At 37.9% G+C, this 27,964-nt stretch overlaps 1 protein-coding gene across 2 annotated transcripts; it reads right to left on the reverse strand.

The window, feature by feature from the left end:
* Positions 1-934: 934 nt before the first annotated feature.
* On the reverse strand, positions 935-27,861 carry LOC129882522 (sorting nexin 2B-like). 2 transcript variants are annotated; one of them, XM_055956851.1, is made up of 5 exons: positions 26,788-27,859; positions 26,201-26,410; positions 25,680-25,940; positions 11,153-11,239; positions 935-1,164 (listed from the first exon to the last, which is right to left on the reverse strand). In XM_055956851.1, exons 1-5 carry the CDS (start codon positions 27,769-27,771, stop codon positions 1,090-1,092), a joined length of 1,617 nt encoding a protein of 538 aa, XP_055812826.1. In that variant the 5' UTR covers positions 27,772-27,859; the 3' UTR covers positions 935-1,089. The 2 variants fall into 2 exon arrangements, with proteins under 2 accessions (XP_055812826.1, XP_055812827.1); XM_055956852.1 differs by lacking the exon at positions 935-1,164 and adding an exon at positions 2,682-2,708 and having other exon boundaries at positions 26,788-27,861.
* Between the last annotated feature and the right edge of the window lie 103 nt (positions 27,862-27,964).

The following is a 27,964-nucleotide window of genomic DNA, read 5'->3' on the forward strand; positions in this document are numbered from 1 at the left end:
AATACTTGGGTTACCCAACATTCCAAAGTCGACCTAATAAACATCACTTTCAATTTTTCCTAGATAATTTCAAAAGCCCGATTTGCCAATTGAAAACCTAGATTTCAAAATTTCACAACACACACTACTTTCATATATGGTTACGATGAAAAGTTGTTATCTTCACTGGAATGGCCATAAAGGTTTTTTTGCCAACCATGTCTTTCAAAATGCGGCTAAAAACAAATCTCTTCTCCATGGACTTCGCCTCTTATATCCTCCGGAGATAAATGTCGATGCGAAAATGATTCCATATACATCTTATCTAATAATCATCTACATTACACTAATTTAATTTCGGATTACAGGTACTAGCTCCAGCAGTTGGATACGTACACGAAACAGAACATTGTCGCAGACACACTAGAAAAATTTGTGAAGACATTATTAGCTCAGGATTTTGGGGACCCATTTTGCTGCAGCAGTCATGGAGACTTGTTTTGTTAGAGTTAGGAATGTAAACAGTAGTGTAACTAGTACTGCTGCTATTCCCAACCTCCCTTTTTTAAGTAGGCACGAAACTTATTCCCCAAAAGCATATAGGAACAAAACGTAATTTCACTTATGGTAAACGGTTTCCAGTATTATTAGAGCGACAACCCACTTTAAGAATGGGCTTGAAGTGATGACGTGCTCGAGCTATTGTTTCAGCAGGCTGCTACTTAGATCGTCAGTCGTGTTAAGACATGCACACGTCAAGTGGGGGCTAGCTCTGTGCACTATCCATTTTACTGAAAGAGGTGTTTGACATTGAATTACAATTAAAACTAGTTCCTCAGCTTCACCATCAATGCTGTCCAGAACATAAGCCATCAATTTTTATTTTCGCACTTCATAGAGTTCTTTCAATGAAATGAAACCTTCTATTCAGAAACAAGAAAAGAACTTTTTCAAGTGTGAAAAAAACTCATAGGGAGTGGGAAATTTTTTTTAAAAAAAAAATTAGAGTATATGTGTCTTCTAATGTATTAATTTCCCACTGTACAATCAATTAACACAAAAATGAAACAAGAAAAATCTAAGTATCTGATTTTACAGCATACATTTTATTCACTCTCTTGAATAGCGACTGGTCTCATCTGCAACTTTTGACCACTCTTGCCCAATTCTCTCCGTATAAGCCACCTGTTACATTCATGACAAATCCTTCGTATTAGAGAATTAGCACTGGCAATTTTGTCAAAGCATAGTGAAATCCACTATGTATACCATCATAAGTTTTAAAACTCACGAGAAGCAATAGAAAGAGTATCAGATATTAGCTGAAGGAAGAAAAATAAAGTAGTTCTCAGTTCCTACTGTTGGAAATTCATGAGAAGCTATAGATATTAGCTAAAGAAAGAAAAGGAAAGAAGCTCTCAATTAATAGAAAGGATATTTATCTTAAAGTGATCCAGGGAAACCAGTCAATCTACTAGGACTAAAGCAATCCAGTTAAGTTTCTTTTTACCACTTTAGTATAAACAGATGATGCATTTCCAAAACTTCAGGAGAGATCATAGATCTCCTCAGACATCTTAAACAACTTCCCCCATATGAATTTAAAGCCCACTTCACCCGCTTTAAGAACATCAATCATCATAGGGCATAAATATTTCGTATATCTGAGATTGTATTTTAGCAAAGAACATAGGTGAAATTAAGAGCCGACTACTACAACAATGGGCTTATTTAATGCAATGGCTTCAAAAAAGCCACTTTGATCATCCTGCGAAGTTCTTGGTTCACATATAGACTGGTGCCTCATCCAGGTGAGGTTCTCATTTCATCCTAAAATCCTTAGTCTCAATGTGTTTCTCCATGGTTGTAGCTTTGCAATGACTTCCTTGCTAGTTTCGTCAATTTAATGCAAATATCTTCAACAAAAAACATGCATCATACAGCCCCCACGGCCTAGCTCGAGTGGCAAAGGGTGGAGGATTTGTGGCTTAGGTCACAGGTTCAAGCCCCACACCATGCAAAGCAGAGTCTGGTATTTAAGTGGAGAAGGGTAGAGGGGCAGGCCAATTATCCACCGAGTTTAGAAGGCTATGGTTGGTCCAAAGGGCGGGCCACAGTCGGATTTCTTGGTTATCAAAAAACAAAACATGCACCATAGAACGTCATCATGCTTATCACTATAGTTTAGCTCATCCATAACTGCGGAGAGTGACATGGCTGACGCTAATGGTTTTGAAACTTTGAAAAGGTTGATACAAAAAATTGATAAATGGGTGCACCGTAAAATTTAAGTCAAACTACATAATATTTAGCTAAATCATAAAAACACTTGTTATAAAACTAATAATTGTACAAAATCAAAACTAACGTAAAAGTCGACAATACTAGATACCTCTATTAATATAAAGCACTATAAAAATCGCTTTAAAAATCATCATACATTTGAGGGCATTTTAATTCATTTGGAAATTTCTTCGGTCCGGGGTACCGCGCAATCTTTTTAGATTAGAAGACTAGAATTCTTTGGAATTTAAAAATATTTCCTCCAATTGAAATTTGAAGACGAATCTAGTTAGAAATAATTGCAAGACAAAATATCATAACCGAAACAAAAGAAAAGTTGAAGACACAACTAGGCTACTGTGTAATTGTCACCAGAATATTCTCAGATAATGAAAAAGGCATCTTACTTTATTTACACGTAGTTCTGTAATGCCCTATAAATCAATCTGTTTAATGCAAAGATAATAAATTAATTCTCTTCTTTAGATAGCAATAAATTATTGTTCTTATCTAAATTTCAGTGCTCTTGCAACAGTAATAAAAAGAGCCCTTAACAAGAACAACATTAGATAGGAGAATCATTTTGTTAAGGGAAATGGAATATATAAAGGGAGAGAAGATATTTCAAATAATAAATTAATAAATAAAAATAAGATTATTCCATTTGATATTAAATTTATTGGTTTGAAATATGGGTCATAGGATGCAGTCCAAGCAGCCCAGATGGCGGTTGGTCCTATCCTTTTCAAAAAAAAATCAAAGATTCTTCTTGTTCTCATATATTTCATTATTTCTTATGTTTCGAAATTTCAAAAAAAAAAAATCAAGTCATGGAAAAATGTAGACAAATGACAGACCCAAGTAAATTGAACTCACAACAACTTGGCCATTTTGCACACCCTAGGTTGATGAGCTATGACTGTCAGTTGTACCGAGGGTGTTCAATATACACAGTATAATTTTGTCCGGAAGAATTTATTTTGTTGCTTTTCCTATATACACAGTATAATTTTAAGATGAAGGGTGTTTGACATATGCATCTCCTCCCACTGTTCCCACACTTGTAACCGCTTCTTTCTATTCTCCATAACATTTATATACTCAATTATATATAAGTTCCTTTGTCTTGAGCAACGACCAAGACTTTTCTATCATTATATCATATATTTTCTCTAGGTCAATGACTATCATGTGGAGATTCTTTTCCCCTTCTATTAATGAATCGTATTAGGTATAAACCCAAACTGGTCCTGTAATGCCCCAAGTTTATGCTCTGCTACTTTCCAAAGTTCTGTTGTCTGACTCACAAGTCCAATACAAAGATAGTACAAATAACTTTGAATGTCTCTTTGGTTCAAATGTATCGGAACCAACTATTAATATTGTTGAATAGTAGAGTTACCATACTACTACAGCTCCATCAAGATACTTCTTAACCTCTATCCACATGGGTCCAACAATGCGTAAATGTCTTCGATATTTGTCTCTACATTTTATATACCTCGCCCCATGTATATTTCAGATTATGCGCCAGAGAACTGGGCATTCACAAGACTGATTTGATTGGAGTTTTTCTAGAGCTGAATTGCGCGTGCACTTCTTAAGAGCAGAATCACGTGTGTCGTGCTTGTCTATATTGTCAAAAGGCAGCTTACTGATTCAGTGGTTTCACAAAAAAAGCACCAGCTGCAGCAATTAAAATCTTCAGTTTGAAGCTCATAGATTGTCTGTCTAAACATGCTATACTTTAAAGAGTGCTCAAGTTCTCCATATCTATAATGACCCTGAAGGTCGTTTTTGGTAAATTTTGTAAAGTGACCATTTTACCCCTCGATAGTTTCCCCAAGTCATATTTGATTGATATCCGATGTCGGTTTCGCGGTTTTTCTTAAAAAATTGAGATTTTTGGTGAACTTTGAGTTTTAGAGGTTTGAATGGCTCAAAAGCGATATTTGAGGTCATTTGGAGTTTCGAATCTCAGAACGGAATTCCGCCGATTCCATCATTCTGAAATGTTGAAATTGGTCTAGGAGAATTGACGGAATTAGATTCGGTGTTATATCGTGGATTTGAGGTGTTGAGTTGAAAATATTTGAGTTTTTGGTCATAGGGTTGACTTTGGCCAACGTTTGGGGATACTAGTGTGAGCATGTTGATTGCATTTGTTTTGAAACACGGTGATGAGATGTACATAATTGTGAGACCGAGGTCATTTCCGATCAGAGATTATATTGTTGAGGTCACTTTCGGCGGGAGATTGTGAGACCGAGGTCATTTTCAGTCAGAGATTATATTGTCGAGGTCACTTCCAGTGGAAGATGGTGAGACCGATGTCATTTTCGGTCACAGATTATATTGCCTAGGTCACTTCCGGCGGGAGATTGTGAGACCGAGGTCATTTCTGGTCAGAGATTATGAGACCGAGGTCATTTCGCTTAGAGATTATGATGTCAAGGTCTTTGTCGGCGATTGCACACTTGCATGATCATTAAGCGTGCATGTACATTTCCTACATATCTGTGCGTGATAGACTTGATGCTTATATGTGACTTGTGACTACTTGTATGCTATATCTTGTGATATTGAGATGTGAGCTGAACTTTATTTAACTGTTTAGTATGAACTGTTAGGTTGGGCTGATTTCTAAGCAAGTTGTAGTTATGAAAGTTCGGTTGGTTGGAAAGGAGTTCATGTATCCTATTAGATTTACTTAGTTTTGCTAGTTTACTTGCTGAGTACTGTGTTGTTTGGTACCCACCCCTTGCTTCTACACTTGTGTAGGTTCTGAGCCTGGAATTTGATCACTCGTTCTTTCTGGCCATTTGAGGCTTTCAGGAGTTTGAGAGAGGTAGCTATTGACATTCAACAGACTCTCAGATTTTCCTGTACTTTTACTCTATTTGAGACTTGAAGACATATTGAGACTTGTATTTCATTTCCGTCTTGTCTTTTAACGACTTGCACATGTGACAACCAATCTTGGGGGTTATTTTAGTTGAAAGACTTCCGCTTTTGTTTAATTACTTGCCTATTTAGACTGTTTTCCGCTTTATTTTTGAAATTGTTGGATGTTAGGCTGACTTGTCCGATGAAAAAGGACAGGTGCCATCACATCCGGATTCGGGTCGTGACAATATCATTCTCATTTGTCCATCAGCTCTCTTCAACAACAGCTTCTCTTAGCACCAATTCATAGCATGACTCACAGAAAATTCCACATTCTCTTGAGCAGTCCAAATTATGAAATCACCCTTATTTTAATCAATGCTCAATACATACTTTCCCCTCTCAACTTGCATTGATTCCTTTTTACATGCCTTATGCATCCTTTTAGATTCTTCAAATTGAAGATTCCATTTTTGTCAGATTAATACTTAAACTATAGGGGGTTGTTGTTACCCCTGAACTTAACATTACTTGATCCAAAACCCCTTGCAGTGCCAAGTGGCAGAAAGAGCAACCTCACTCTCTTTGAAGTGTGTGAGAACTAGAAAGTAGGCAAAAAAAAAAAGAATTTATGTGGCATTTTACAGTCATTTTTAAAATTAATTGTTTTGTTTTTTATTTTTTTCTTTCTTCTCATAGACTCAGTTAAAAAGACACCCTGTAACACGCACAACATTAATTTTAAGTATGTTATAATATTCAAACTTTTCAATTAGGTTTATTATTACTGATTAAATCCTGTTCTAATATTGCAATTAGATTTACTATTACAACAACAACAACAACCCAGTGAAATCCCACAACATGGGGTCTGGAGATTTACTATTATTGATTATTTATTTATTTTTGTTTAAAAGTTATTTTAGAAATGTAAGTTTCAACTGTATAACCATTATAAAAAGATTATTGGATTTTGAGAAAAAGAAGAAATCAATAAATTTAGAGAAGCCAACAAATAAGAAAAAATTGTTTTACACTTTAATGTACAATTTTTTATTTTTTTGTTAATTTCCTAGTATTACTGTTATTTTAGAGTTATCTTTTCTAATTGAGTTTAATGTTATGATAAAATTCCTTCATGATTTTTTAAGTAGATTTTTTTATTATTTATTTTTTAGGAAAAAGGGTAGAATTTACCCCTTTACTTTGAAATATTTTCTACACTTAACCTCTGTTATACTATCAGGACAAAATTACCCTTGCCATTGGCAAAGTAATAAGTGGTGATCCACCGTGGCAATTAAAATCCCGCCTAACATTTGGGGTAAGGCGGACGCCACATGGCATGCCACCTCACCACCCCCTTCCCTCCCATTTCTTCTTCCACTACCACCCAAAGCAAATAGGGAAATTAAACCAGTTCTTCCCAGAGCCCCATACATCACAGTGAGTGGCTGCAAATGCAATGAATCACACCTATAATTTCTAATGTTTATTTTGCAAGGAAGAGAATCAAGTAAATCTTCTGTCAATCTGTTGCACATGTGTACTTGCTGTCGAGTAAAATTAACAAGTAACTTATCTATATTTATGCCTATTCAGCTCACGTACAAAACCTGTAGCTGCCAAACATGAATTTAGCATTAGAAAAGGGTAGAGAAGGAAAGTTATTCCTACCATTCCCCTGTCCAGATCCAACATAAAATTGGATGGGTATAAATGAAGGTTGTGTTAATCAAAAGGAAGACCGACTGAGAAGATGAAAGAGAATGAAATTAAGTTTATTGTAACTAATTCGCTCAACTGGAACACGTTAAATGTACAAAAACTACTCCATCTTCCTTCCTGCAATTGAGAGAAGCAATAGTACGGGGCTCTGGGAAGAAGAAATGCATTTAATTTGTCTATTTTGCTTTGGGTGGAGGTGGAAGAAGAAATTGGAGAAGGGATTGGTAAGGTGGCATGCTACATTTACTGCTCTCTCCACTCCGATAGCCTCGACAGTGGCTCTCGTACCTCCGGTTGAATGATTCCGCCATCATCTGGTCAGCAGAATCGGAATTCGGTGATTTACGAATTGCAAGAAGCAAACATCAAAATCGCTCAATTCCACCGTCATTTCTCCTTCAAAACTGAATTCCAAAAGAGAGATCTAATATTTAGCTCAAATCTCCGTCATTTCTCACTTTTCCGATCGAACATCCACTCGCCGCATCATTTGGAGGGTTCCGGTCAGAATCTGGTACCAATTTGTGTAGGGAACTTCGGTGGGGATAGTCTCGAACATCATGCAGGTGATATCTTCAAAGTTTTCCTCTATTTCCTATTTCTGCCCTTCGTTTTCTATTCATTGGTTTCAATCTTGGTTCTAATTTTGCGCTCTGTTTTCTTGATTCAATTCTGCCAACTGCTCCTATTTCTTGTTTCACTTATGCCTTCTGTTTTATATTATTTGTTCAAGAAAGAAGATTTATTGGCTGATATCTTGCCCTCTGTTTTTCGTGATTCAATTCTGCCAACTGTTTCCTATTTCTTGTTTCACTTGTGCCTTCTGTTTATATTTGTTCAAGAAAGAAGATTTATTGCCTGATACATTGCCTTTCACGTGTAGTGTTTTGTTGTGGGTTTCAAGTTATTGGCTATTGTGCATTTTTCTATCTTCTTGATTTACTGTATTCACTAGATTTATTTGTTCTCAGTTTATCCCTTTGTAGTTCATATCTTATTTAGTGGCTTGGGGGACTGATGTGGACTAGGGTCAGTGTCTTCAGTTGGGGACGGGGACAAGGGATAGTAGTGGTAAGAGGGGGACGGATTCCCTTAAGGTGAGAGTAGGTTCGTGGAACATAGGGTCGTTGACAAGGAAGTCCATAGAGCTAGTGAAGAGTCTTAAGAGGAGGTAGATTAATATAGCTTGTATTCAGGAAACAAAATAGGTAGGTACCAAGGCACGGGGATGTAGACGAGTTTAAGTTGTGGTGGAGGCTCGAGGGATAGGAATGGGGTAGGTATTCTAGGAGACAGGGACCTTAGGGACCGTGTTTGGTGGAGGTTAGGAGGATCAGTGATAGGATGATGACGATTAAGCTAGTTGTGGATGGGCTTATTGTGAACGTTATTAGTGCTTATGTGCCTCAAGTGGGCCCGGATGAGGAGGTTAAAAAGCTCTTTTCGTAGGATTTGGATGAGGTAGTGAGAGGTATACCGAACACCAAAAAGATTTTCATTGGTAAAGATTTTAATGGTCATATCGATGCAACTTCTAGTGGTTTTGATGATGTTCATGGAAGCTTTGGCTTTGGGAGATGAACGGAGGTGGGGCGTCACTTATAGGTTTTACTAAAGCCTCTAAGTTGGTAATTGCTAACTCGTGTTTCCCGAAGAGGTAAAATCACTTGGTTACCTTTCGCAGCACGATAGCTAAGACTCGGATAGATTACTTACTCCTTCGGAAGGATAATAGAGGCTTTGTAAGGATAGCAAGGTTATTCTAAATGAAAATTTTACTACACAACATAGGCTTTTGGTGATGGACTTGGAGATTAAGAGGGATAGGAGGAAGAAGACTCTTTATAACCGAATGAGGATTAGATGAGGTGGCTTGACACCTGCCCCTTCTCGGGAGATGGGGGAGAAGTTGATTGTTTTGGGGGCTTGGAGTAGTAGCGGGATGTGAACAACATGTGGAATATGAGTACTAGTTGCATAAGGAAAGAAGCTAAAGAGGTACTAGGGTATCAAGAGGGATCTTTGGTGGCCATCAAGGAGATTGGTGGTGGAATGGAGAAGTTCGAGGCAAAGTGGAAGCAAAGAAGGTTGCATATACGAAGTGGTTGGAGTGTGTGGATGAGGATGAGAAACGGATACTTAAGGATATCTATAAGACGACGAAGACAGAAGCGAAGTCGGCGGTCACGAATGCTAAGACGCCAGCTTTTAAATGCTTATATGTCGAACTAGGGGAAAAAGGTAGGGATAAGAGGTGTATAGGCTCGCAAAAGCGAGAAAGAGAGAAGCTCACTACTTGGATCAAGTGATGTGCATCAAGGATGAGGAACGTGAGGCGTTGGTGGACGAGACCTCCATTAAGCAAAGGTGGCAAGCATACTTCCACAAACTCTTAAATAAAAAACGGGACAGGGGCATTTTGTTGGGTGATTTGGCTCACTCTAAAGTCTTTGGGATTTTGGGTACTATAGGTTTTTTAGGGTCGAGAAGGTTAGACGTGTTATTAATAGGATGAGCAGGGGAAAGCAACCAGACTCAATGAGATTCCGGTGAAATTTTGGAAGAGCACTGATAAGGCAGTTATGGAGTAGATGACTAGGTTGTTTAATGCTATTTTTACAACGGCTAAAAGGCCCAACAAATGGAGGTGGAGTACAATGGTTCCATTGTACAAGAATAAGAGTGATATCCAAAACTGTAACAATTACAGGGGTATCAAATTGATAAGCCACACTATGAAGATCTGAAGAGAATGGTGGAGATGAGGGTGAGGAGAAGGGTGTCCATTTCAGAGAATCAATTTGGATTCATATGCGGGGCAATCGACTACTGAAGCAATCCATCCTGTGCGGAGACTGATAGAGAGATACAAGGAAAGAAAGAGGGACATTCATATGGTATTCATTGACCTTGAGAAGGCTTATGACAAAGTTTCGAGGAATGTCCTCTGGAGGTCTCTGGAGGCTACAGGTGTCCCGATGATGTATATTAGGGCAATAAGGGACATGTATGATAGAGCCAAGACTAGGGTGAGAATGGTGGGAGGAGACTCGGAGCATTTTCCTGTTGAGATGGGGCTACATCAGGGATCAGTGCTATGCCCTTTTCTATTTGACTTGGTGATGGATGAGCTAACGCAGTCTATTCAAGATGAGGTTTCATGGTGTATGATTATTTACGAATGACATAGCACTAATTGATAAGACACAAGACAGAGTTAATGATAAGTTGGAGGTTTGGAGACAAACTCTGGAGTCCAAAGGGTTCAAATTGAGCAGGACCAAAACAAAATATTTGGAGTGTAAATTCAGTGTTGCGTTGGATAGGGATAGGCCAAAAAAGTATTTGGGAAGGTTGAATAAACAGGACATGACGTAACTTTATATTACCGAGGAGGTGACTTTAGCTAGGAAGGAATGGAGATCACGTATTAAGGTAGATGGTTAGTTGGGGTAGAGTATTGTCTTTCCTTGTGACGGATTAGGGCTTGTCATAGGATTAGTCGTGCCACTGTTGTTATCGCTTTTCGATTTTCACATTATTTTGCTGATATTATTTTTTTTTCTTGTAGACTTTACATTGCTTTTCTTTTTAGTCAATATGTTTTCTTTATTGTTTTCTTCTTCCCTATACACTTTAGTCGAGGGTCTTTCGAAAACAACCTCTCTACCTCCATGAGGTAGTAATAAGACATGCGTACACTCTACCCTTCCCAGACCCCACTTTGTGGGATTTCACCGGCTATGTTGTTGTTGTTGTTGTTGTAATTATATTTTGTACCCATAAAGTATCTTAGATAACAATCTATATAAAAAAATAATTACATCGAATCAATTAAAGAAGTACAAAATTATAAATAATTATAATAAATAAGAATTACTAAACTAAAATTTTACTAAATTAAGATTAATGGAGGGTTTTAATTTTAAGGTAATCATTACAAGACCAAAGCGAGCCAACTGAGTGAGTTAAACCAGATCAACCTAGCCCAAGCCTTGACCGAGCCAAGATAAATATAGGGTGAGCCGAGCCGGCTCGGCCCTATGCCCAGCCTAAATCATGCAACTATCACTATTTTTCAGCTATCATCAAATCCTTCAATGCATTTTCCTTCCCTGTTTCTTTCACCCATTTTGTCTGCTTCATTTAAAAAAAACTTAGGAGGGGTGGGGATAAGGTTTAGCTTATTTACACTGCTACTACAAAAAAACAAGAAATGGAACCTCAATGTAACAATTTATCTAAAAGAGAAACCATCATATGAACAAGGAAGAACCTGATTAGTTACGAATCCTTTCAACATGTTCACAAAGTCAACATGCCTTTCTCTATTTATTCGATCTATCTCACTTTGATTATTTTCCTGCAATCAGAAAAATAATTTATATAAGGGCTCCCAATAGTACAATAAATAAGAACACACTAACTGAAATTACTTAAAAGTCAGAAATATCTGAGATTACTAATTTCTCAAAAATACCAAGAGGCAAGGGATCAACAAGATCATAAAAATAAACTATATATGCATCCGCTAGGAAAGCTAAGAATTAAAATTATGGCTGGCGCCTGCAATTGTGTGAATGCAAAGTTAAGCCTAGGATTAAGCCTCACAGTCCAGCTAATATAGTCAAGCTTTGCTTAAATGAAAATAACTCTATGCAAAGTTTTGTGCTGATTGTATAAAGTTTGGGCATTCTACTGATGAGTGCTGATTGAAGGAGCCACAAAATCAGTAGCAAGATGAGTTTCAACAGCCACCTAAGAGGAAGAATAAGGGCAGGAGGAGGAAAAGGATTAATCAGAAATGGCAGGCTAGACCAGAAGAAGAGAAACAACTTGATAAGGTGGAGGTCTTACAGCCAGGGGAGACAAAGGATACAGAACATGAGGGTGGAACTATGAGGGTTGATCAACCAGGACAAGCTAGCCAGTCTACAATGATGAATGGTTCCAATAGATTTGAGCCACACTAGCTCAACCTGATGCTAGCAGTCCTAGGGGGCACAAACTGGGTGAGTCCTCTTCTTTTCACCCTCCATGATTATTAGCACCTGGAATGTTAGAGGGCTTAACAAGCCCTTTAAACAGGAGTTGATGCTCTTTCTGACAGAATAAAATAGAACTATTTGGATGCTTAGAGACTAGAGTAAAGGAGCGGAGAGCTAAACCAATCTTGCAAAAGTTTAATACAGATTGGTGTCATTGCTGCAATTATCCCCATGGTGAAAATGGAAGAATTTGGCTATTATGGAGGAAACATGTTAATGTTCAAATATTACAGGTTCATGAACAGTTTATCCACTGTCAGGTGAATAATCCAGTTAATAGTTTCTCAGCTATGGTCACAGTTGTGTATGCAAGGAATGAGCTACTGCAAATAGAGATTTTGTGGCAAACTCTGCAGACTATGGGGGCTTCTGTACAAGGGCGATGGATCCTTAGTGGTGATTTTAACAGCGTATTGTCTGTCAATGAGAGGATTGGTCAACCTGTCACAGATGCTGAGGTGCGGGGGTTAAAAGAAATGCTGAATCAGTTGCAACTTACTCCTCTTAAATCACAAGGATGTTACTTCACATGGAGCAATAAACAACAAGGCACTAGCAGAGTTTACAGTAAAATAGATTGGGAGTTTGGGAATCTTGATTGGATGCAAAAGTATGGACATATTGAAGCTGATTATTTGAATCCAGAAGTATCTGATCACTCCCTATCCTGATCATCTGTCAGCAAAGAATCAGTTTGCATCCAAAACCTTTCAGACTTTATAGATCAGTTATGGACCACCAGGACTTCAAAGATATGGTCTGACAAGTATGGAGAAGACCAATGAGGGGTTATGCTATGACTGTCATATGGACTAAATTGAAACAACTTAAGGTTGAACTGAAGGGCCTTAACAAGCTTATGGCTTCCTATACTTAAAAGTTGAATCAAGCTAGACAGAGGCTGGAGGTTATTCAAGCTGACATGACACAGGATTTATTCAGCCAAGCTTTGTTTGACCAGGAGAAGGCTATACTATTGGAGATCCAAAACTGGAGTTTAGTTGAGGAGAAGGTGCTTAGACAAAAATCTAGAGCTTGTTGGATAGATAGTGGTGACTCAAACTCCAAGTATTTCCATGCACAATTGAAGATCAGGACAAATCAGAACAGCATTTCCTCTATATATACTGAGAATGGTACAAAATTGACTGAACCCCAAGAGGTGGAGACTGAATTTATGTCTCTCTTTACCAATCTTATGGGAGCTAGTACTGAGGAGTTGATATGCCCAAGTGCAATAGTTACAAAGAGAGGTCCTTGTCTAACTAGAGATCAGCAATTGGGACTACTCCAGGAGGTTAATACAGAGGAAATTGATGCAGCAATTAAAGACATGCCCAAAGACAAGAGTCCTGGAATGGATGGCTATCCTATTGAGTTTTTCACTACTCACTGGGAATTGGTGAAGGAAGAGATATATGATGTTGTGCAACAATTTTTTTAGGACTGGGAAGATGATGAGACCTTGGAATTGTACAACAATAACTCTAGTGCCTAAGGTTCCTTCACCATCATATGTGAAGGACTTTAGACCTATAGCATGTTGCACTACTCTATATAAACTTGTGGCTAAGATCCTTACTAGCAGAATTAAAGGAGTGATCAACAGCATCATTGGGAATTCACAATCAGCCTTCATAGAAGGAAGATGCATTACTGATAACATTATGCTCAGCCATGAGTTGTTCAAAGGATACACCAGAAAGTGGATATCTCCTAGATGTGTGCTGAAAGTGCACCTCAGGAAGGCTTATGATTCTCTTGAATGGCATTTCCTAAAAACTATGCTGCTGGACTTGGACTTTCCACATAAATTTACTGCATGGGTGATGGAGTGTGTTTCTACTGTGTCCTATTCAATTATTATGAATGGGGGGCTGACCAAACCTTTTCAAGCTAAGAGGGGGTTGAGACAAGGGGATCCAATGACCCCTTACCTGTTTGTGATTGCTATGGAGTATTTACATTGGGAGATGACACAACTGGCTACTAACAAGATGTTCAAGTTCCACCCAAGATGCAAGAGACTTGGAATAATACACATGTGTTTTGCTGATGACCTATTAATGTTCTGCAGGGCAGATAAAACATCTGTGAGCTTAGTACAGGAGATTTTTCATAGGTTCTCAAAGGCCTCAGGACTGCAAGCAAATGCTGATAAAAGCTCCATCTATATTGCTGGCCTAAATCAACAGGAAAAAGAAGACATTGTTCATATGCTGGGATCTGCTGTGGGGAGTTTAACATTCAAATACTTGGGGGTGCCACTGTCTACCAAGAAACTGACTACTCCTCAGTGGCTTCCACTTGTAGAAAAGATCACTCAGAGAGTTAGATGCTGGTCAGCTAGAATGTTGTCCTATGCAGGCAGACTTCAACTTATAAAATCTGTAGTGCTTGGCATGCAGAGTTATAGATATTTGTATTACCAAAGAAGATAATAAAGCTTGTGGAGGCTGTTTGTAGATCATGCCTATGGACTGGCACTGGTGAACTGTCCAGGAAGGCATTTGTAGCTTGGGAAAAGGTGTGTCAGCCTGGTTCAACTGGGGGGTTGAATATGATAAACCTCCAACTATGGAACAAAGCTACAATACTAAAGCATTTGTGGGCTATATCTATCAAAAAGGACACCTTATGGATTAAATGGATACATTACTCCTATGTCAAGAATATGACCATAGAGAAGATGAATATCCCCAAAAGTGCAGCATGGGTAGTAAAAAAGATCATTGAGTAGAAAGAGCTTACTGAATCAAAGCTTCTGTCAAGGTACTATGCAACAAACCATGGACATAATGACCAGAGGTGGGAGATTCTGGATTAAAAGAGCTTACACAACCTTACAACCACTGTTCCCTAAAGCCCCCTGGAAGGAAATCACACTCCATAGGTATGTGCATCCAAGGTATAGGTTCAATCTATGGCTAGCTGTGCAACAAAGACTTGCAACTGGGGAGAGACTGCAATAGTTTGGCATTCAAGTGCCAATGAACTGTATATTCTGTGCAAAGGAAGTGGAGCCTTTTGATCACCTGTTCTTTAGATGTGAGTACAGTACTCAATTGTGGACTCGACTTCTTACATGGCTTGGACAGCAAAGATCTACTGGGACATGGCAACAGGAGATTGATTTCTATGCATACTAGCAAGGAGGAAGCATGGAGTAGCAAAGATCACCTGCTGCACCTTTGCTATGGCAATCTATGGGATATGGAGAGACAGAAATCACCTGAGATTTCAGCATGGAAAAGTTGAGCTGAACTAGACTTGCAAAGACATTGCACTGCAGGTCCATATCGAAGGCAGGAATATAGCACACTGGCAGAACACTTTGATTAGATTAAACTACTACCAGTGTTATCAAAGGCGAAAAGCGCAAAAAAGCTCTAAGGTCCATTGGGGCTTTAAGCGCAGAGCGCAAATAAAAGTGTGGGCTTTAGTGATAAAAGGCGCAAAGGGAGAAAAAGATACAAATATATATGTTTAGTTCAAAACCAATAATTATAAACATGAATGACAAATATATGACCAAAAAAATTGAAAAAAAGTTATGATAAAGTGAAATATCAATTGTTCAGTGTCACTTCTTCAAAAGAGGCTCATTGGCAAGGAAAGTTTGCCTTAGAACCTTGATGACCACACTAAAGACCACATAAAGCAAGGTGAAGCGCTAAACAAGTTTTGAGCCTCACTTCAGGGCTTAAGCACGCTTAAAGCGCGCCTTTGACAACACTGACTACTACCCTTAATACTTTTGTTAGTTTAGTGTTTCAGCAGTGTTGCTAGTAGATATAAGCTCTTAGATTTATTGTGTTTGGAGGTAGATGGTCAGCTTCTATCTGGTTTTGTAATGATTCAGTTTTGATTAATAAAAGCTACTTGTTAATCCCCAAAAAAAAATAACTCTATATTTAACACTCTTTAAGTTAGTTCAGCACGATTAAGAAAAAAGTATTGAACTAGTTCCACTTCTACTCTACCTTTATAGTTCATGTACAACAGGCGCTAGTTCTATCTTTCGCACGCTGACTGCCAAGACAAACTCAAGGTAGCTTAAGAAAACTGATTTTGATGATTGTACTACTACCATGAAATGTACATTCTCTCCAACTTCTCAAAGTTCTAATGCTTTCTCCAATTTTGACGTATCACTTCTCTGATCTCGCTTTCAGATCAAACCGCCCTCTCTCTCTCTCTCATAGGGCTTTCATCTTGACCCCCCCCCCCCTCTTTCTCCATCCACCTATCTCGCCAGCAGAGTCTCTCGACGCTCTCTCCCCCTTCCTTCACCCGCTCATTTCTCTCTCATAGGACCACAGGAGTTAACAACTCTAGGGCTTTCTTGGTTTGGTTCTGTGAAACAACCTCTTTACAAGTGTTAGCAATGGAATTTTCGGTGGCAACGAAAACACACAACTCCGGCGCCGACGCAGTTCAGCAATTCAGACTGTGCGCAGTTCGGCAGAGGACGACCCAGGTTGTATCTTCCTATATTCCATTTTCCAAACAGTAGTCTGCACTTCTAGGTTCTGGCTCTTCCCTTTTTACAACTTAGGCAAGATTTTTAGGGCTTAGAAAATTGTATTGTGTTTCTGTTCTGTTTCTCGCTGTTTCAGTTCTGTTATCTTTCCCCTTTGTCTTTCAATCTCTTTGTGTCGATTCTGCTATAATATTTCCCTCTGTTTCTGCCTGTCTTGTTTTCTTGTCATGATCTTCTAGTAGAAATTTCTGAAATACTAAACTTGTGGTTGCCGATTCTCATCTCAATTATCTGCCTAGTATACTGGTTCTACAACTTTAGTGTATTTCCCGTTTTCTTCAAGATTTGTTGCGCAAAACAGGTTCAGGTTGGTTCTTGTTATATTTTCTTTGACACATTCTATTGTTGCGCCTTCCCCTTCCCCTCCCCCTTGTGTTTGTCTCATTTGACCAATATTTGTTTGCATTTGTCCTTTTTTGTCTCTATTCAGTTTGTATATTCTTCCTTGCCTTTATTCTGATTTCTAGTATAGTGTCCAATTATTGCTTGCTATCTTTCCACTCTATTAGTTCTAGACTCTACACGCGATTTAGTATTTTTTTAGAAGATTCCGTTTCTGTTTACATCTTTTTTAGTGGCTCTAGTGAATGATGGTAGATTAGGGTCATGTCTTCGGTTAGGGTCGAGGATGAGGGGCAAGAGTGGTAAGTGGGTTAAGGTATCTCCTAGGCTGGGCGTAGGGTCTTGGAACATAGGGTGATTGATGGGGAAATCCATAGAGCTAGTGAAGATCCTAAAGAAGAGGAAAATTAGCTTGTATCTAGGAGACCAGATAGGTAGGTACCAAGGCACGAGATGTGGATAGGTTTAAGTTGTGGTACTCAGGAGGTTCGAGGGATAGGAATGGAGTAGTTATTTTAGTAGATGGGGACCTAAAGGAGAAAGTACCAGAGATTAGGAGGACCAATGACAAGATGACGACAATTAAGCTAGTCATTGGAAGGCTTACTTTGAACACTATTAGTGCTTATGCGCCATAAGTGGGCTTGGACAAAGAGGTGAAGAAGCACTTTTGGGAGAATTTGGACGAGGTGGTGAGGGGTATACCGCACCCATAAGATATTCATTGGCAAAGATTTCAATGTCCATATTGGGGCAACTTCTAGTGGTTTTGGTGATGTGAATGGAGACTTTGGTTTTGGGGATAGAAAAGGAGGTGGAGTCGTGCTCCTATATTTTGCTAAAGTTTTTGAGTTGGTGATAGCTAACTCGTCCTTTTCGAAGGAGGAGAACCACTTGATTACCTTTCATATCGCAGTGGCTAAAACTCAAATAGATTATTTACTCTTTAGGAAGGGTCATAGAGGCCTTTGTAACGACTGCAAGGTTATCCCAATGGAGAATCTTACTACCCAAAATAAGTTTTTGGTGATGGACCTGGATTAAGCGAGAGATGAGAAAGAAGACTTTATATGACCGACCGAAGATAAATGGGGTGGCTTGACCCGTGCCCCCTCTAGGGATGGGGAGAAGTTGATGACGATGGGGTTTTCTGAGGAATAGTGGGGATGTGGACTACATGTGGGATAACACAGCTAGTTATTTAGGAAAGAAGATAGAGAGATGCTAGGGGTGTCGAGGGGTAATTTTGTTGGTCATCGAGGGAATTGGTGGTGGAATGGAGAAGTCCTAGGCAAAGTGGAAGCAAAGAAGGTTGCTTATGCAAAGTTGGTGGAGTGCAAGGACGAGAAGAAGTGCATGAATAAGGAAATACATAAAGCGGCGAAGACGGAGGATTAGTTAGCGGGTACGAGGGCAAAGACGACAGATTTTGAACGCCTATATGTTGAACTAGAGGACAGATAGAGATAAGAAATTGTATAGGCTCGCAAAGGCGAGAGAGAGGAAGGCTTGATACCTTGATAGCATCAAGGATGAGGAAGGCAAGGTGTTGGTGGAAGAGAACCTCATTAGGCGAAGATGGCAAGCATATTTGCACAAACTCTTGAATGAAGAAGGGGAAAGAGACATTATGTCGGGTGATTTAGAGCACTAGGAGAGACATCGGGATTATGGGTACTGCAGGTGTATTAAGGTTAAGGAGGTTAAGCGTGCTATTAGTAGGATGAGCAAGGAAGAGCGATTGGACCCGACGAGATTCTGGTGTAATTAAAAGAGCACAGACATAACAAGTATAGAGTGGTTAACTGAGTTACATGATGTCATTTTCAAGATGGCAAAAATGCCCAAAGAATAGAGGTGGAGTACAATGGTCCTATTGTACAAAAATAAGGGTGATATCTAAACCTATAACAATTATAGAGGTATCAAGTTGCTAAGCCACATTATGTGGGGAAAGGGTGGTGCAAATAAGGGTGAGGAAGGGTATGTCCATTTTAGAGAACCAATTCAGATTCATGCTGGGGTAATCACTATAGAAGCCATCCATCTAGTGAGGAGACTAGTGGAGAAATATAGGAAAAGGAAAAAGGACTTACATATGGTGTTCATCGACCTTGAATGGCTTATGATAAAGTCCCGAGAGAAGTCCTCTAGAGATGTATGGAGGCTAAAGGTGTACCAATGGCTTACATTAGGGTGATATAGGACATGTATGAAGCCAAGACTCGGATTAGAACGGTGGAAAAAGACTCAGAGCACTCCTTTGTTGAAATGGGGTTGCACCAAGGATCAATTCTTAGCTCGTCCCTATTTGCTTTGGTGATGGATAAATTGACCCGGTGTATTCATAATGAGGACACATGGTGTTTGCTATTTGCGAATGATATAGTACTGATTTGTTGCCCCCTTGGATTGCAATAAAAAAGGTGTATCTACCCTGTTCATTGCATTTGAGGTTGCAAAAGAATTCAGCAAAATGGTCCCTGTTTTCCACCTATTAAATGGCATTCTTTTCTCGCTTGAAAATGCAACAAATACCTAAACTAACCACTTCATAATTTTAAGACTTAAAGTTACTTTTCTCATTGTATATCTATGACGCTCAGTCCATTCGAAGTTTCCGATTAAGAGCTAGACTTAAAATGTCACAAGACTTAAAACTGGCATGCTAATAAATCCTATCTTCCTCCATGTGTAGAGAACTGTAGAAAGTTGGAACAAGAAAAGAGGGTGCCGAGAAAAAAAAAACTAAGAGAACTACCAAAGAAGGTGGTAGTTGGAATTGTAATGGACAAAAGAGAAGAATTCCGGCTGAAAAGCCATTGGAAAGGTGATATGTTCCCCTACGAAGTAAGAGATAGAAGGTTTTTGGGAAGACTGTCTTAGAGCATCCTAATCTGTTAAGACCAACATCTTTCTCACTTGTTATTACTTTTTATCCCATATGCTCGCCACCTTACTTTATGATTGTGATTCCAGACTATATTAGAGTTATTTGAATAAGTTCCATTTAGTTTATACCAACCATTTGGTATATTTATTATTATCATTACACTTCCATCAAGTCCAGTGTTTGCCAAGAGTCTTCTTGGTCTGTTCAGATACTTGTATATGCCTGTAAGAATAAATGTTAGAGTTAGAGGCCCTCTATAATCTAGAGAACTCCTGATTTGCCTTTAAGGAAACTTATTCTTAAGCAAAGTAGTATTGGGATTATTTGGGCCTGAATAGAGCATATAGTTTCAGATGAACCATAGTAGTTGTTTGATGGATAAGTGCAAGGGATATTCAAAAATGAGATGGAAGTGAACACAACCGTAGTGTACCCAACATTTATTGAAAGGAAAAAGTGGAAATCTTAGTTAATGATTAATTGATGAGACTCGCAGCCGAGTTAACAATAAGGTGGATGTTTTGAGACAGACCCTGAAGTCTAAAGGGTTTAGGTTGAGCATGACTAAGGCACGGTACTTGGAGTGCAAGTTTAGTAACAACTCATGAGGTAGATGTGGAAGTGAAGATTGATACTCAAGTCATATCAAAGAGAGGAAGTTTCAAGTATTTGGGTCAATAATTCAAAGACATAAGGAGATTGACAATGATGTTACACATCGTATTAGAGCAGTGAATGAAATGAAGGCTCGCATCTGGTGTCTTGTGTGATAGGAATGTGCCACCAAAACATAAAGGTAAGTTTTATAAAGTGGTTGGGGTGGAGTGTTGGTCAATCAAGAACTCGCACGTCTATGAAGTACCAAAAATGAGGATGTTGAGATGGATGTATGGCATATGAGGAGAGATAAGACTAGGAACGACGATTTTGGGACAAGGTAGGAATGGTTGTGGTGGAAAAGATAAGGAATGCGAGGTTGTGATGATTCAGACATGTGAAGAAGAGATGCACAGATGCCCCAATGAGGAGGTGTGAGAGGTTGGATATGGTGGGTCTAAGGAGTGGTATAGGTAGGCCAAAAAAATATTAGGGAGAGGTGATTAAATAGGAAATATAGCACATTCAGCTTACCAAAGACATGAACCCAAGATAGAAGGATTTGAAGTCGAGGATTAGAATAGAAAGTTAGTACATACTCAAACGTTTTCTAGTTTCCTTACCGGTATTATTCTTTGATTTGATTTTATTATTAATTGTTGGTTCCTTTTCTTCAATTATTATACTATTTGTTATTGATAATGTTCCTTTCTCATTATTTTCAAAACTGCTTCTTAACTACTATATTTCCTTTCCAAACCTACTTTGATATGCTTTATTTGAGCCGAAAGTCTTTTGGAAATAGTCTCTCTACCTTCAAAGGGGTAAGGTCTCCGTATACACTACCCTCTCCTGACCCCACTATACAAAGTATGTTGTTGTTAACCAACTAAAGTAAGGAGTAAGGTTGCATACACACCAGCCTCTCCAAACCCTACTTGTGGGATTATACTGGGATGTTGTTGTCAACCAACTAAGAATGACTATTGTCAAAGCAAAAAAATATACAGCAATTTGCAAGACACGGGACAAGAGAATGTTTTACAGATATTCACTTTGACATTTCGTCGATGATGGAGTCCATGAATGCATCATTAATGTTTAGGTAGTTTTACGCAATAAAGATACAGCATAAATTTGTTAACAGAGACTAAAAGCACTATATTAGTTGTGATTTTATTGGTAGGGTAGGGGTAAGTAAATAAATTACTATATTAGCTCTTTTTCTAAAAAAACATTAATTAGTTTAGGATTTTGAAATTTTTCAAATCATTACGTACAAGCACACCAGACTTGAGTAGAAAATTGTCAGAGGAAAAATCACACAGCTCTGTAAGATGGAGGAAAAAAAACAAAATGCTAGGTCAAAAGAAAGTGTTCTTCATTAAATACATCTTTTTTCAATCGGCTCCTCACTTAGTACATTGTCACCAATTAGAATTTAAACGGATATATTATTATATTAGAATACTAAGGCATTACATGAATAGTAGTAATAGGAGTATTTACATCAGCACTATCATTGATAGTGATAACAGTGAGGTTTCCTAGACTTGCTAGTTTGTTACATATTGAAGCAGAAAATGTCCTAGTAGTTACTGCCCCTTCTTCATCTGCTTCATTAGAACTACTCCTATTTGCATTTATATTTATAATATTATTAACATAAAATGTTGATAGACCTTCTTACCCTTTAAAAATATAGTTTACATTGCACGAAATTGAATAGAATTATTTTTCTAAATTTTTTTTTTGGTAACATATGTGAATTATTACCATACCATCAAGGTCAAATCCTGTACAAACAACGAGCACCTCAACCTAAACTTACCCACAAAGTAAGCTAGGCAGGCCTCAAGGAAACAAACAAAATTTCATCAAAATAAAAACAAAACATCTTCTATGTCTATCCAAGTATATCATCTATAAGCCTCAGGCATTTACATGCTTTTCTGACTGTAAGTACCTCCACTCTGCCTCTAATCTCCATTTTAATTTGGTTCACTATCCTCTTCTGCTGTACAGTTTTGTTCTTGAATATTTCCTGTTTCGTGCTTTCCAGACTTGGTATATAAAAGCTAAATTAACTAGCTAAACTTTCGGGTACTAAATTTTCCTTATTTGGATATGTAGGAAGTCCTATTATTTAGAACTTAAAAATCGATTTAAATTATATATATCATTTCCTTATTTGAGCTAGGTAATATTACTATATATAGTCCAGGTCATCAAAAAAATTATATATAACCCAAAAATGCAGTAAACCCATCTTGTATATGGTGGTCAGTATGGCTAGAGAGTAACCAGAGATGTTTTGAAGAAAAGTAGAGCAGCATGCAAAGATTTAAGTTCAATTGTTTAGCTCTGTATTATATTTGGTGTAAACAAGTAGTCTTAGATAGCTCAGAAGCAATTAACACAACTATAGACTAGTTGTAACTTGGTAGTATTAGGATCCAATGTAATTATAACACTTTTGGAGGGGAACTTCACTTTTGAGGTAGTATACCTGTGGATATATATAGACTAACAGTTACTTTTCTCAAAACAAAATGCAGTAAAACTTAGAAAATAAGCTCCTTATCGAAAAAATTATTAGAAATTCATGGATGCAACATTCTCCTAAGTACTAATTCCGTCCACATGCATCCATAGAAGTTAAGCAACAAAGATAACCAATAAATATGAGTTTTTGATTTCATGACAAAGAAAATACTTGTAATAGAGAAACACTAGAAATTGTTGTTCATTTAACTAAGGGTCTGTTTGGAAAGTCCCCTCGTAATTTGATTTGGTGTAACTAATACAGTAGTATTTATATAGCCTAATAATTACACTGTATAGTAATTACAATTGTTTGTTTGTCATCATGTAATTACAGTGTAATTACAAGCATAGTGTTTGGTTGCATAAGTATAATTACACAGCTAGATCTTTTTTAAAAAATTGATTAAAAAAAAGAAAGAAATACTTGAGCCCACTAGGCATTCAAGATACATATTTTTTTGATGAATATTGATATTGTTCTCTTTGACAGCCTGATTAAGCTTGTGTTGATCCTTTGTTTGAGAGGTAGGTTGCAACGTGAATTCAATTCTCTTGACGTTCATCTTAGAGATTAGGTGCTTATTTTTGGATTCAGTTAATTGAGGGCTTTGTCTATCATAGAGCCTTAGTTTTCAATAAAGTCCATACTTGTGTAAATCTATCTATCTTTATTTCTTGTTCATTTACGGTTTCAGTTCCTAGTTTAATATTGCATCATATACAGTAATAAAATAGACGAGGAATAGAAAACAGGGAAAACATTGTATTCCTCTTAATGGGTGCAGCTCTAAAAGTAATGTTAAGAATAAAGATAAGGTATTCAAGGTTAAAAAGATTGCCATGTCACTATAAAGGTTCATAAAAGAATGAGTCGTAAGAAAAAGACTAAGAGCGACTTGCTTCAGTCAACTAATATTAGAAACTTGGGTAAGTTAAGTTTGGGCCATTAGCTATTTACCAAAATTAGCTAACAACAATCATGACCCCACTCATGGAATTACACTGGGTATGTTGTTGTAGCTAACTACAATCATCATAAGATTTTCAAGACGAAGCACTAAAATATCAGTAGGAGACGTACATTATGAGAGACAAGGATTTTTACTCACTTCCAACAAGATGCAGGTGCACTTAGTGGCTAGTGCTGGCAAAACGGATAAAAATTCATATATCCAGTAGAAACAGCCCAATTTATAATAGGTCGGATCACTGATTCAATCAGATCAAATATGGATCATATTCAAATAACCCGCAGTAAAATATGGATATCCATGTTAAACCCCACTTTAAGCTTGAAGAATGCAGCTGCCTGAAAAGCAAGGAAACTAGAAGAGCCGTTTTTCTGACTTCATTTCTTGGGAGTTACCCACCCAGACCTTTGAGTTACCAAAAGATAGAAAGTTCTAGATCTTCCCAGACCTATCTCTGAGTTTTATTTTTAATTTGCTAGATTCAATGACAAGTTGTTCCATTAAGAGCAAACTGACTGTGGAAGTTAGAACCAAAATAAGATTCTATGGCGCAATCCACTAGCATTATTTGAACCGAACACAGACTATATGCACAATCCTTTAGCAAATCTTTAAGGTGTTGATGCCAAAATAAACAAATATGATCTAGATACACATCATACATGTTATGATCTACAAAATAATTATAAATAAGAGCTTGTTCCTCGTACGGAAGCATCTGTTTCTTTCCCACTAATGTTTCTTACAAGTTGAGTGTTGAGAAAAGAGAAAAAACCACAAATAACATCTAGAAACTATGGCTGTCTAACACTTCAAAGATCAGGACTTGATGAAATTTGCTATATTAGATATAAATTAGATGAAAAAAATTGTGAAAAGGAAAGTGCTAAATTTGAAAGGTAAATGACTGAGGTTATCTCTCGGGAAAAAAAAAACATGACGGAAGTTATCAGATACAGCAACTCAAATAGGACAAGGCAATAGTGAGTGGACTTAATGCCAATAGATTGGATGGTTAAATGTGTAGCAAATTTTTTGTGCCTCACAGGTTACAACTTACAAGTGATGCTTCCATAGAAATTTAAGGCTAGGAATTCTCCCAACAATGATAATATTCAAGAAGCCAGGGATATTATGGATACTCATATTATCCCATATTTTTATTCGGATGAAATATGTGTAATTGGATAAAATATCCAATTTGTCTAACCCGCTTTGAACCCACATATATTCGATCCGACAGGACCTTTTTTTATAATCATGGTCTTCGGGGACAGCTTTCGAGCACGTCGACTAATTCCATAGGATACCTACCACCTACCACCTACAACAGGTACCAGGTAACTCTGTCCACCAAAATTAGGACAGATGGAAATAAATCACCTAGTGTCTTTTGTCTCTATTAGTATTTAAACCTGATACCTCATGGTTCTTAACCCATGCATTGACTACATGGCCAAACCCTTGGGTGCGATCCGACAGGACAATTTGCCAGCATGAGGTGTGCTAGTGATGATATCTCAATAACCAACGAGAAAAGGTCAGGTTTCAGCTAATAGGGGTCCTATTATCTCTATAGTTGAGCTCAGAAATTAATAGATCCAAAAAATTTAAGGAATCCAAGTAATATCATTTCAGCAACACAAAAAAGTAGTAAATTTGAAGTTAATTGATGACAATACACCACTTTCCAAACAACAAACAGAAGTGAATGCAGCATAAAGTAGATCACATAATGGCAATCCTACACGTATACAACAACATACCCAGTGTAGTCCCACAAAGAAGTCTAGGAAGGGTAGAGTATATGCAATCCTAGAAGTATAAAAGGAACCAAAACGCCATGGGTTGATTCCAAATACCTTAATGCGTTCATATTCTCTGATGGCACACCTTTTGGCATCTTCAGTGACCCTAATGGAATCTTTTAACTCTTCCAACTTTCGAACTCTTGATTTATCACCTCCAAATATCTTAGAGGTTGCTGTTTCAAGTTTCTCTGCTCTTGAATTTAAGGAAGACAATTCCGAAATGAGAGTCTGCACTGTCAATAAAGCACTTGATCGGTCTGAAAATGCATGGTGTATACCCAACATTAGACTCAGGTGTTCATGTAGAATATCCTGAAATACATATTAATCACAGTATTAGAAGCTAAGGTTCATCATAGAATTCCAGGAGCACCAAAGTGTGTTCTATAAAGTTGATCAACAACCTAAATAGAGGTAGAAAGCTGAAAAAACATTGTACAAGCGCAGTGCAGATGACAACCACCTGAATCTTGCCACTGACTGTATTTCTCAAATCATGTGATTCAAAGATTGTTGAAAACAAGGATCACTCTTATAAAGATAAGGTATACTCTAAAGGATAAAATGGTTACCAAATGCTTCACTGTCCGTGAATTTAACTCCCGATACAATCTGCTGGATTTAACAGCTGCAGTAGCCACGTTTTTCATATTAGCGGCCCGTTCTCTCTGAGTATTCACAGTACCTCGTTCATTCTCAAACTTTGTCAACTTAATAAATGTTAGCCCAAGTTCTCCAATCGTATCCCCCATATCTTGCTGAGCTTTAACAAGTGATTCAGCCTAATTTGAAATGAAACTATAAAAATTAACTGATAGAAAATAAAACAATAATCAGAGAATTGAAATGTAATGGACAAAAACAACAATCCTCAACTAGCAGATATCACCTACATAGATCTTTTTCTTCCATTATGCCCTATCTATATAGCTATATACAATATATATATATATATATATATATATATATATATATATATAGAGAGAGAGAGAGAGAGAGAGAGAGCTCTGTAATATATACACATTCTAAAGGCAAATTTGTAAATCATTCAGCTACTTGAGAATTCAAGATAAACTGTGTTATATTCCTTCTATAAAGCACAAAAATACATTGAATTAGAATGAGAAATAATAAAATTGATGAATAGGATAAAAATTACCTGCTTTGACGCATTACTAAGTTGCAGCTCAAGATTGTGCAACCTTTCTTTATTTTCCAGGAAATCCTTATCCTCCTCCTCGACAGGTGACTTTGACCCACCCCAATCATTGGTAACAGATTGCTTCAGTTCTTTGAACAACCTCAGCAAATCCCTACCACCTTTAGCAGGCTGCACAACATCCTGCGGCCCAATCACATTTCCTGAGTCCCCAAACAATTGCTTTGGCAACTTTACTGCTCCATCCAATACCCTAGATGCCACATCAGTGGTCGTTGGCAGGGGAAGCTTACCATCCACTTGCAAAAAGACCCTCAATTCATCACTCTTCCTGATGAGTGGATGTGATGCAAGCTTATGCAAGTACTTCTCCAATGCCAATCTTCTTTGCTCCACAAACTCCTGTTTCTGCATCACTTGACTCTCCACTACACTTTTATCCGGCCTGGGAGGAATAAAATAGCCTCTATAACCTTCGCTCAATCTGTCGGATAAAGTAACTATGTCTTTGAAGCGCCTCCGAACGCTGAAATCGGTTCCTCCATATTCGGGTAAATTGGTTTTTGTGGTGATTAAATAGGTAACGTAAGTATTACTGCCGGGAACAATTGACGCGGATGCTTCCATTTCCTTCTGTGGATCCGAAACCGTGATATTCAAATACTCCAAGTTTAAAGGTGGAGACAATGTAGATTTTCTTGAGTCATCGCTAGGGTTTTGGATGGCATTAAATTCTTCAACATCAATAGGACTGAGGACGATGTCGGCATAAAAAGGTGGTTGAATAGAAGAAGCTAATAAGGGGTCAGAATCGTCAGGTGTAGCGACGATCGACGGGGAAAGAGGGTGGTGAGAATCAGAAAGAGAAGTCATGGCACTGCGGTAGTTAGAGTAGGATTTGGAGGTCAACTTGTTATCATCTTCATCATCGTCAAGAGATAGACTCTCCATGCCTGCTTCTTTACGACCTTCTTCGCCCATCATCTTCACTGCCAAAATCTATTTATAGCTGTGGGGTTTTTGACAGCGCTGGTACTAACTAATCAAAGCCTAATGTAGGACTCGAAGCCAACAGCTTGTTTTGATGGGTTGTAGCTTATTGTTTTTATACCATTATTTATGTGTAATTTATAGTATTAATTATGATTTTTAGTACATTGACACTATTTTTTTATCA

Source organism: Solanum dulcamara, chromosome 3 (genome assembly GCF_947179165.1).
Source record: "Solanum dulcamara chromosome 3, daSolDulc1.2, whole genome shotgun sequence".
Lineage (NCBI taxonomy): Eukaryota > Viridiplantae > Streptophyta > Magnoliopsida > Solanales > Solanaceae > Solanum > Solanum dulcamara.

What these genes read in the sequence shown, in the direction of transcription:
- LOC129882522 (XM_055956851.1), bottom strand. Translation starts at nt 27,771, where the DNA reads ATGATGGGCGAAGAAGGTCGTAAAGAAGCAGGCATGGAGAGTCTATCT. An exon ending in GAGAATATGAACGCATTAAG is followed by an intron (nt 11,240 to 25,679) that starts GTATTTGGAATC and finishes TTCTGATTGCAG; the next exon opens with GAAAATAATCAAAGTGAGAT. An exon ending in AAGGATTCGTAACTAATCAG is followed by an intron (nt 1,165 to 11,152) that starts GTTCTTCCTTGT and finishes TGAATGTAACAG; the next exon opens with GTGGCTTATACGGAGAGAAT.